The sequence below is a fragment of the Pristis pectinata genome, chromosome 7, assembly GCF_009764475.1.
Source record: "Pristis pectinata isolate sPriPec2 chromosome 7, sPriPec2.1.pri, whole genome shotgun sequence".
In the NCBI taxonomy this organism is placed as follows: domain Eukaryota; kingdom Metazoa; phylum Chordata; class Chondrichthyes; order Rhinopristiformes; family Pristidae; genus Pristis; species Pristis pectinata.
Genome location: NC_067411.1, coordinates 88,378,650 through 88,390,710, shown reverse-complemented (window position 1 = coordinate 88,390,710; position 12,061 = coordinate 88,378,650). Strand labels below are relative to the sequence as shown.

At 37.4% G+C, this 12,061-nt stretch overlaps 1 protein-coding gene across 4 annotated transcripts in view; it reads left to right on the top strand.

Moving 5' to 3' along the window:
• The window catches only part of fer (fer (fps/fes related) tyrosine kinase), a 116,550-nt gene that overhangs the window by 41,673 nt on the left and 62,816 nt on the right, over positions 1 to 12,061 (top strand). For all 4 annotated transcript variants that reach the window (XM_052020108.1, XM_052020106.1, XM_052020107.1 and 1 more), the window contains 3 exons: positions 9,531 to 9,668; positions 10,305 to 10,424; positions 11,215 to 11,337. In XM_052020108.1, coding sequence (XP_051876068.1) covers positions 9,531 to 9,668; positions 10,305 to 10,424; positions 11,215 to 11,337 — 381 coding nt within the window. The remainder of the gene's footprint in view (positions 1 to 9,530; positions 9,669 to 10,304; positions 10,425 to 11,214; positions 11,338 to 12,061) is intronic.

Here is a 12,061-nt window from a genome sequence, read left to right as displayed (position 1 = left end):
TGCGTTTGCTAAATTTTCTCGATCCTGACAAACAATTTTCACCTGAAATGTTCACTCTAATTTTCTCTCCACAGATGTTGTCTGGCTTTCTGAATATATCCTGCATTTTCTTTTTTTTAATATATCAAATTTGCAGCATCTACAATTTTTTTGCTTTTTGTTTCATAATGAAACATTTGGCCAAATGATGCCATGGGCTGTTAGTCATAACTTGCTTCTGGAATTTCTCTCTTTTGTCCATGTTTTAACCCAGGTTGTAATGAGGTGTAGAGCAAAATTGGTAGTAGTTATACAGCATGGAAACAGGCTTTTTTGGCTGAACTTGTCCATGCTGACCAAGGTGCCTACATGAGCTAATCCCTCTTGCCTGTGTTTTGCCCATATCTTTCTAAACCTTTCCTAACCATGTGCCTGTTGAAATGTTTTTTAAATGCTGTAATTGCACCCATCTTTGCCACTTCTGACAGCTCATTCCATAAGCTCATCAACCTCTATGTGGGAAAACTTGCCCCTCATGTCCCCTCTAAATCTTTCCCCACTGATCTTAAACCTATACCCTCTGTATTTAGTCTTCTCTACCTTGTGGAAAAAGACTGTGACCATCCAACTTGTCTACGCTCCTCATTATCATATAAACCCACATGAGGTCACCCTTCAGTCTCCTTCATTCCATGAAAAACAGATGGATCTGTTCTTTGCATTTTATGTAATTTCCTTTCAAAAATGCCTGGCCAATATGTTCCAATGTAGACACAGCATTGACTCAAAATTATGGACAGTTGCTGAAATACAGCCAGTTCATGAGGCAAGAGAAATCCCACATAAAATACTGTTCACCTCATCAAACAACCTGCTCACCAAAAGAGTGATCAAAAAGTGTTGTCAATAGCACTTTCATTCAGGACTTATTCATCAATAACCTCGTTTGCTTTGGGTTTTGCCTGGACCAATCAGCCTTGAGCATGTTATAACTGAGGTGCAAAAGGAGAGTCAAATTAAATTTCTGCGATATGGAGAGGATGATCACTATTGACACCAAAGCAATTTTTAATACAGTTACGCCATCAGTAACCCAGTAAAATCTGTCAATAGGAAGTCAAGGAAAAACTCCAGTGGCTGAAGTCATACTTGGGTATGTCATACATGTTTTGTACTGGTGAAGGCTGATCATGTTATTCCCAAGACATGCATTATCTGAGGAGTATCCATGGTTCAATTCTTTGTGGCTTATTCATGAATTATCTCCTCTAAGTTGTACAATTAGAAATGGACTTGTTGGCTCTATTTACTACAATTCTGGTAAGGCTTGCATGCAGCAAAACCTGGATGATGTCCATGTTTTAAATGGCAGCTTCCAGATATGGAGTCCAGTGATCTCTTGGCATTCAATAGTGTTGCCATGAATAATCAGAAGTCTTTCCCATTAGCTGAAGTATATTTGCTATGTAAGTATTACGGATAGTACAATAGAACTGAGATTGGGTATCGTGTAACTCGACTCTTAAAGCCTTTTCATCAAATACTGTATATGATGCAATAGAATACTTCCCACTTGTCTGGATGTTTGCATAATGACACTCAAAAGTAAGTACCACCTTGGACAAAGCAGTCTTATTGATCAAAACTTAAGCCATTAACTTCAGTATTCACCCACTCCATTGCTGGCATATTATAGCTGTGATATACAGTATATTGTTGATGGGTGCATTGCAGTAATTGGGCAAACCAAAAAGTGGAAAGGTACAGTATATCATTACCTTAAAGTCTCAGCCGATCCTGAATCAGACATTTTGCTTAATCAAGTATGGGTCAAAATCCTAGATCTCTCAATATAACAGTCCTGCCACAGGATTGTTGTGGTATTAAAGACAGAATTCATTACCCTGAGAGCAGCTAACTTCAGATGAAGAAGGTGACAAGGTTTATGAAAAATGTAGAATTCTGACTGGCTAACAAGAATGTATTCCTTGGAACCGGATAAAGCTATTCTTAGTCATCTGCGGTTAGAACAGGTATAAAAGTAAGTCCAAGCATGTTGAAGAGTCCTTCTGATTCTGACTTTATTACTGCATCATGCACAAAGTGAAGCTGACTTTACCCACTGTGAATTGTTTTCTGCTCTGAAGATTTCATTGGCAAACTATTTTACCTTTTTGGTCACCTGCCTATAAAGAATTCCTTACAGATGATATTAAATTAATCCCCTCTCAATCAATTTACAATATTAACGATTTAATTTCCCTGATATGTGAAGCATTTTGCATACCATTTGTAAGATTTCATTTGTATTTCTTAAACATAGCTGAGGCTAAAGTCTTTGTCACCTGCTTCTTCAAATTTTTATCCTGGGCCACAGTACATTGGTTATCCACATCGCTGCCCTGCCACTAATTTGATTATAGTTTTCTGTGAATGTTGAACATGCTCATTTTGCGCTGGCTCTTATGAAAAAGGGAGGGAGGATGAACAGAACAAAATGAATTGTTTGCCAAGGATATTTGTATGAAGTCACTCAACTACTTCTAAGCAGCTGAAATTTTAGTCCAAGAGAGGAGACTTTGCATAAGGCCTTTTATCTTATCCATTTATGTAGATCTGAATTTCCCTTTTGAACTTTGTGGGGTTAAAATGTTTCAGAATAGTCCATGCTAATGTTTTAAATATTCAGTTACTAGAGATTTTCTTCCGCAAATTCATCTTCCATGTCAAAACAGATGTTGGTCTTTTGTTGAAAATAACAACTGTATCCAATAAACAGAGAAATGCCAAATGGCATGAAAATAGTGGGAGCTCAGTGGCCAAAGAGCAATGCAGTTCCACCGGTTTTAAAATCCTTGTGTGTGTGTGTGTGATAAATTTTAACATTTGTCTCATTCAGCTGGACCTACTCAATTAAGTTAGCCCCTGTGCCACTTAATGGCTTAAGAGATTAAGATAGAAAGTAGTCCAATCATTCTGGTACCTAATGCGAAGCAAGTTAATTGAAATGTAAAATGAGTTCATACACAAGTAACTTGAAGTATATGCCCTCAGTGGAAAAATAGCAACACGTAGATTGGAAATGGTAAATTCAGATCTCTCCTACAGTTGGACAAAGACAACATCTAAAAGACAACTTGGACAGGCAAATGGATAGGAAAGGTTTAGAGGGATATGGGCTAAACATGGGCAAATGGGACTAGCTTAGATGGGCAGTTTTGTCGGCAAGAACGAGTTGGACCAAAGGGCCTATTTCCATGCTCTTACTCTATGACTAAAGAACACAAAACACTAAATGTTAAATTTAAAAACTTGACACAACTAGAAGTAAAAGATCCAACAGATAAGTAAACCTGTTTTTCTCACTTAGCCAGAAATAATTTGCATTTATGCAGCACTTTATATGCCCATTTTCAGATGTTTTAAACTGAAGTCACTAGTAGTTTGGAAAATGCTCAGGATCTATTACTGATCTGTTAGTTAACTATTAATATTATCGCAAATGCTAGATTCCAATGGGACCTTTTAACTGTGCTTTAAAAGACAGATAATAGATCGGATTAAGGGTATGTCTGGTATGTGATACTGAAAGATGGCTCCTTTCAGAATTGTCCACCCACTCAAAACCCCAGTAACACTTAAGGCTGCAGCAGGGGAGAGCACATCAGTCATTTTGCTGTTGATTGAACAGTACATGGATACTCCCTTTGCAGAAATGGACCAATACCAAGGGGCGGCACGGTAGCGTAGTGGTTAGCGCAATACTATTACAGCGCCAGCAATCGGGGTTCGATTCCTGTCGTTGTCTGTAAGGAGGTTGTGCGTTCTCCCATGTCTGCGTGGGTTTCCTCTGGGTGCTCCGATTTCCTCCCACGTTCTAAAGATGTACGGGTAGGTTAATTTGGGGGTTTAAAATGGGCAGTGCGGACTCGTTGGGCCAGAAGGGCCTGTTACCACACTGTAAATAAAATTTTTTAAAAATACGTCAATTTTCTGATGTGGGGTCCTGATTAACAGTTGTGTACTTGGTATACTTTACCATATCATTTCCTTTCCCCAGATGGAAGGACTGCCCACACTTTACTTCCAAAACCAGTCATGCCTTGTAACAGGAAGAGTTTTCAGTTCTTTGATGGACAGGTGATCTGTGATCATAGGCATGGAATAAAGCAAGTTTGTGTGCAGTTTCCTGACATAGTTGTCTTCTTAACTCAGCCTTGTGATTCTTGAGGAGACTGACCTCTTTAGAAACCTAGCCACAATAAAATGAAATTGGGCTTTTCATAGGAGTGCATTTCTAGTGGCTGACAGGTCTGGTAGAGTTATACACAATTGTTCGAACTCCGATCTAGGTTTTCAGTGGTTTGTTGCACATTATCATATTCTGCAAGTCACAAAGGCCATCTAATCTACCACAAGAGGAAATGGAGAAACAAGATGAAGAAGGGATAAGAAAGAAGATCGAGCGTAAGGTTAATTCCAAGTAGTGGTTCAGGAACAATGAAGCAATAAATTAAAATTCTCTCATGCAAACTTTTCCATGGCATTGCAAAACTCCCAACACAACTTTCTCTGTCCACCTGCCTGGCCTCTGAACTATTATTCTTGCAGGGTTTCTCTTGCATCATAGAAACATAGATAAAATACTGCACAATTCAGGCCCTTTGGCCCACAAAGCTGTGCCAAACATGTCCCTACCCTAGAAATTACTAGGCTTACCCATAGCCCTCTATTTTTGTTTGGCATCGACACAGATTTCAATGCCAAACAAATATCTCAATATCACATTGTGGATTTTAGAACTTTGTTCTTATCAAAGTTGAACCAGAGTTAACCAAATGCAACCTATCTATGACAATCCTGATTCAGGGTTTCAACCTGAAATATTGACAGTTCCTTTGCTGCCACAGATGCTGCTCAAACCACTGAGTTCCTCCAGCTGATTGTTTATTACTATATATGACAAGCTTTTGTGCTTGCTCACCTATTCAAGCACTCCTGGAAGATGATTCCTGGTTTGCAAAAACTGGGAGCTAGAAATCTGGTTGTCACCTTAACAAAGGCCATCAGAATTGTAGACTTGATGTGTGATATTTGTGATTTTTCTACTAATGTAATTAAAAATGGGTCCCTGCTGCCAGCACATACTTTAAAAGTTGCTCCCATACCTATAATGAACAGGAAGTGCAGTTGATGTATATTTTGTAAGATTCTTACAGACTGAAGAAATCGTTCCAAGCAATTTTTTGCTATCTAATTAGAAGTTGTTTACTATTGCTTCTAGGACAAATAATGGGCTCTAGCCACAGTCAAGCCAATGCCAAGTTACATTACATCTGAAGAAAATAATTCCTTATTTTTCAAGTTTGTCCATATGCTGCATTTTATTCTGTGCTACTTGTGATTTGTTTTTTTTAAGCAGTAGGTATCTCAGATGGAAGTGGAAGCCATATTTGCTTCTCTAAACTCGATCATTAACTGTTATCTGCACTTAACAGCAGGTTAATCTTTTGGATTTCATAATAGAATTTACTTCTTGTGTTGAATGATAATCTGTAGCTTCTTGAGTTAGACTGTTTTGAAATATTAACTTGACTTCATAATCTATCTTCCAAGTCCTTTTTAAATCTGTAGGTTATTGTCTGGTTCTGAGACAATTTGTGTTTAAATGTCAGGTGTTTTGTGCTATGGTTTACATGTTTTGTCAATCAGCCCCATCATAGGGTTGTAGAATCATAGTCATACAGCACAGACAGAGGCCCTTCAGTCCTCCGTGTTGACCATCAAGTACCCATGTATACTAATCCTTTTCACCAGCACTTGGCCCTGGCAGCTCAAATGCTTATCTTGATACTTCTTAAATGTTGTGAGAGACTCTACCTCCAAGACCCACTCAGACAGTGCAGTCCAGATTCCAGCTGTCCTCTGGGTGAAAAACATTCTTCTTCTGATCCCCGAAAACTCTTCGTCCTTTCCTAACCCTTTGTCCTTTAATTTTAGAGACCTTTGCTTATGGGGATGTTTCTTACCATCTGGCCTGTGTCCTACTATGTAATGTTTATAGTGCAAGGACATTATATCTGGTTGTTTTAAAATAGGTTTTCAACACAAAAGGCCAGTCGGATCATTATATTTCTGGTTACTTTGAACAACTTTAAAATTAATTCCATTTCCCCACACTTTGTGCTTCAATATTTATGACATATGGCCTTCAAGGAAAATATGTGCGTATAACCGTTTAATTAGCTAGCTTATCATTAACTCAGAATGAATCCAAGTTCACTTTATACCAGTCTTAAATTTAGATGGTTGAGGAATGATTTGAATAATACTGTACGGAGCATTACTGATTGCCCGTCATCTGCATTGTCATTAGAAAATTCAGAATTGGGGATTTCCCTTCTAAGTACAAACCAGGCTTTGCAGGTTTGAAATTAAGAAATATTTTAAAACATTTAAGTTCACATCTTTACAACAGTTGATACTAAGTCGATCATTAATGCGGAATTTTAATTGCTTGACAATTCAGGATATTAAGGGATATGGAGGGAAAAGCAAATTAATGTAGTTGAGTTGCAGGTCAAATGTGATATCATGGAATAGCAGTAAAGGGTTGGGAATTCTAAATGTTATTTTTATTACCTTTTTTCCTTTTATTGAACCTAATAAGTTTGTGCTCACTATTTCCATATTATATTATAAATACAGGACAAAAAGAACAAACATGGATAACCATCTCTGGAGAGTTAAGTGATTACATAGTAATTCAATCAGTGCAGCAGATTTATTTGGCTTATTTTAATTAATTGCAAAGAATGTAAGAGCATAAAAAAAATGGGAGCAGCTGTAGGCTATTGCACCTTTTGAGCTGATTCAATATTAATGCAGAGATCTTCTACCTCACAACATTTTCCTGCATTATCACCATATCACTTGATTCCCTTAATATCCAGGAACCTATGGAAGTCTGTTTTGAATGAATTCAACATCTGAATGTTCATAACCCTAGGGAGTAGAGAGCTCTGTAGATACATCACCCTCTGAACGAAGAGATTTCTCCTCATCTCAGTTCTAAATGGCTTACCCCTTGTTCTGCAATTGTGACCACTCATTCTAGACTCCTCAACAAGGGAAAAGGTCCTCCCTGGATCCACTCTAAGAATTTAAAAAGTTTCAATGAGATCTTCTCTCATTCTCCTAAACTTTAGAGAATTCGGGCCATATTTACTCCATCTCTCTTCATGCGGCAAACCCACTATCCCTGGAACCAGCTTGGTGAATCTTTGATGCACCTCCTCTTTGTTAAGAATATCCCCTTTTTAGGTAGGGAGACCAAAACTGTAAGCAGTACTCCAGACATGGTCTCACCAAGTATAATTTTGTATGACATCTTTATTCCTGTAATCAAATCCTCTTGTAACAAAGACCAGCCTACCGTTTCCCTTATTTATTGCTTGCTGCACCTGCATGTTAGCTTTCACTGAAAAGGACCCCTCATCTTTGTGAACATTAACATTACCCGGCCTCTTCAGCATTTAGGAAAATATTTTCTGCTATGTCTTTCAAAGTAATTTTACGCATTATATCGCATCAAACTTGGAAATATGACATTTGGTTCCCTCTGCCTAATCATTGATGTGGTTGGCTGGGCGCAAGCACCAACTCCTTTGGTCCTCAAAGAGTCACAACCTGCTAACCTGAGAACAACTTGTTGAGTCCCGTGCTTTGCTTTCTTTCCAATAACCTATTCTCAGTCCAAGTCTGTATATTACCCCTGACTTTTGCCCCCTCCCCCCCCCCCAGCCTTGTTCAGCAATCCTGTGTAGGACCTTAAGAGCTTACTGAAAATCCAAGTACACCACATCAACTGTCAAATGCTCAAAGAATTACAGTAGTCAAACAATATTTTCCTTTCATAACTCTAAAAATCTATCAGTAAAACTCATAGTTGTGTGTTTCTGCCAATAAATTGATGGAGTGGTAATACCTTGTCAATTTTCCACTTTATCAGGCAGGTGCTAATGTAGCAAATGTACTGCAACAGCTTGGCTAAAGACAGAGGTAGATCTGGAGTATGGATCTTCAGTGTTGCCTTGATGTAATGGTAGCATGAGATCTGGCAATTCCACACAAAACTATGAAGAAATGTTTGGGATTTCAAAGCAACTGATTTATTCTTGTAGTTACTGTATTTAATTGGTTGGTTCAATTAGGTTTCTGTCCAAAAATAATTTTTTTCCCCAAGGATGTTGATTATGGGCAATTTGTAAATGCTCATACCACTGAGTATAACTGCGGTTTTATTAGGCTCACTGTAGATAATGACTTATCCTTGTGTTAGCACTGCTGCCTCACAGTTCCAGAAAACAGAATTTATCCTGACTTGCTCTCTGAGTGGAGTTTGTGTGTTTTCTGCCAGGTGCTTGGGTTTCCTCTTGCACTCAGATGTCTTTGTAGGTTAATTGGCCCTTGGTTTAGGTAAGTGGCAGAAGAATCAAAGGGGAATTAATGGGCATGTGAGAGAGAATAAATTGCACTTTTGCAAGAGAAATAAGAAACGTGGGGATGAGACTGATGGGATTGTTCTGCTGAGAAGTCATTGTGGAGGGATTGGCCCAGCTGCCTCCTGTGTCATAGTTAGTATATATATTCTTCTCACCTATCAGTCCGAGCCTGAATATTCCCTAGGTTTTTGTTTTGCATTTTGTCAAGGGCTGCCTTGTTATCTAGTGAGTTGGAAATGGAGTGGAGCACCTTACAGTGGACCTTGTTTGAGGAATGGTCATTGATGAAGCAGCTGAACATGTTTGGGGAATGCAAGTATGAACTCTTGCAGCAATGACAAAGGGCTGAGATGATCAGCCTCCAGCAAGTACAGTCATCTTCCTTTTGTGTCAGATGTCACTCTGGCAAGGGAAGCATTTTCCCTCTGACTTGCATCTATTTCAGGTTTATCATGGCCGCCACACTGGATCAAGTTTTGTGTTAAAGGCAATCTCTCTCACCACACCTCACCTTTGCATTGATTGCTGTTTGTTGATGATTTGTGGACCAATGATCCAACAACACCCATATTAAAACATGTAATCAAATATTAGAATATATATTAAATTAATTTAAAGCCAGCTTTATACCCTTCTGTAGATCACTAGTGAGACTACATTTGTCTGCATATCTGGGAAACCTACTTTAGCAAAGTACTGGTTTGTGAAAACCCCACGGTGACACTGGATACTAAGATTAAAATTCAGCTGAGTTCAAACTCCCAAGCTATGCTACTCCATGATTCTCCTTTATGTTTGTTGGAAATTTTGTGCATTATCTTACTTGCCTTATTGCTGCCTCCTCTTGGATTCAGTGGTAAAATTGGGATATGAAGATGTGAAGGAATTCACATTGACTAAAAAGGTGGTACAATTTTCTTTGATGGATGTTACCAGTAGGCTATCTCCTGCTAAGTGGCAACAATGTATTTTTTACAGTAAAATTGAACATTTGTGAAATAATGTTGTACCTGATAACTTTCTTTTTGTTTTCACTTTCCTCCATAGAAAGGGAATTCTAGAAGAATATGTAAACATAACTAGCCTTGTGACAGAACAGATAGTAAATATCCACAAGGATGTCCTAAATTCTGTTGAACAAATTAACCCCACCTCAGAGTACAACCACTTCATTGAAAATCACAGGTAATATATTTATTGTTCAATCCAGTACTTAAAAAAAAACAAATAATCTTAAGGTATATGATAAATTCACAAGATAGCCAAGATTCTCTAGCCTGATGATTTTTATTTAGTTGCACAACTGTTCTTTTGGAAAATATGGAAATTTGTATCTGCAAATCAAAGCCCCAAAACATAATGATATAAATAATCTATTTTGATTATCATAACTGCGGATTAAGCATTATTCTTCATTGCTCTTGCTTGAGCGATATTGAGAGGACCTTTTTACGTCAATGTCAACAGACAACCTTGAAAGGTTGTACTGCCCTGAAGTGTAGCCTAGATTGTCCCTAGGTGCTGGCTTTAGGAGTTGATTCCAAAATCTTACAATTCTGAGATTAAAAAACTGAAAACTGGAAAACTAAGAAATGCTGTTTAGAAAATGAATTTTGAAAATGAAAATTTTGCTTTGGGGTGTGTTTGTAAATTTTCTTCACTGATAAGGAATTTCCTTTTGTAATGACATTCCTTTTCTGATCGGAAAATTTTGCACTTATGTAATTCAAATCCATAGTCAATAAGTAAAAAAAAAGCAGCAGTCAAAAATAGTTTAACAAATGCTTCAATTTTATTTTTGATGTGTGACTTCTCTTGCAGGTCACAGCCAATTAGGGAGGCAAGTGTTGAGTTTGATGTTTTATTATTGGAAGAAATGGAAAATGTTCAATCCAATGATATCTTGTGGAACAGTTTAACAGCAGAAAGTTTACAGACAACGTAAGTTTCAGATCTTGTTCTTATGCCATTACTATGTAGTTTCTCAACATTTCAGAAAGTAATCATTTGGGCCTTCGATATTTAACAGCAGCAGCGAAGGAAGTATTTGCTTTTATTTCTGAGAACAGTTATTAAAAATAATTAAATGTTCAAGTCGGAACTCATTTTGTTCATACAAAGTACCTGAAAGACAATTGATGTTAAGAAACTGAAAGAAAACATACTGAGCCTTGGATGCAAATTACAGAATCTATCACATTTATAATGAACTAATGATTGCAAAGTCACTTTTAAAATTCAGGGAGGAAGATCAATTTCCAATTTTTATTTGGGCTTATTTTCCATCCATGTTCATTGTTCAACTATAGACCTTCCTGATAATTGTTAATATGTGTCTTAAATATGGTGGTATCACACTTGAGCCTCCACCTGCTTCTTGCATGCATACACATGTGGACTTCCAGGACAGTGTTGGGGTGTCTTTTAATATTATTTGAAAATGGGAATCTTTTCTGACTTTCCCTTCATAACTTAAAATTCTAGAACACAGTTGTGTGCTATTCACATTTCTCATTACATGATCCAATTTGACAAACATGGGAATCTGAATCTTGAATTTTCAATTTTGTGTGACAAGGCTCTTTATTGATCTCTGGTAAGTGCATTTAATAGTTCTGATTGTGTCCGTTTTGGTACTTTTGCAGGTAATTCTTGTGGCTTCTTTTCTACCGCAATTGTGGTCAGTCACCTGTGGAAATTCTTACATTATCTTTTGTTCTTTCAATAATAGGCTAAAAACAACAACTGAAGACTTAATCCAAACTCAACAAACCATTACCAACAAGGAAGAAATCATGATAGAACTTGAGAAAAAAATTCAGGAAACAACAGCGGCATGTGAAAAGAAATCTGAGTAAGTACCAAATACTCTAAGTTACTATTTTGATGAACTTTATTAAAATTGCAGTTGTATTTCACCTACCTCTTACTATTTTCCCACATCCATGTCATCCAGCGACCAAGACAGATAATGTAGGTGTGGAAGAGGGTGATATGCTGAAATTATTCATTTGACTAGAGAAAGTGAGGTCCCTCACTATAAGGCAATTCAAGTTATTTGTTGATTATAACAAGGTTGAAAAACACAAAGCAGTAATTTAAGTTCTGGATCCTGTTACTGGAAGGCAAAGACCCAGCAGCGGGAGCTATACTTAAAATGGCCAGTGTTGTTTTTTGGATTGCAATGCATATTTATTTGTGTTATCAATTGAGAACTACGTTGTCATTTGAAATATGTTTTGCAAACTGATCGCAAAGATATCTTTAAAACTGATATGCAAGCTAAGAATGTTTTTGTTTGTACGTTAGAACACTGTGGTTTAAGTAACTGTGAACCACCAACAAAGAGACAAAAATATCCCTTCAGAAATTAAACAAAAAACACAAAAACTGCAGATGCTAGAACTGAAATAAAAACAGAAAATGGTGGGCAATACTTAGCAGATCAGGTAGCAGTTTTCACTGGTATTTTGCTTTGGTTTTACACAACCAGTCCAATACATAAATTTTTCAGTTTTTCATATTTGTTGATCATTGGGATCTCTCTCTTCTGGGGAAGGTACGACCTGTACAAAAAG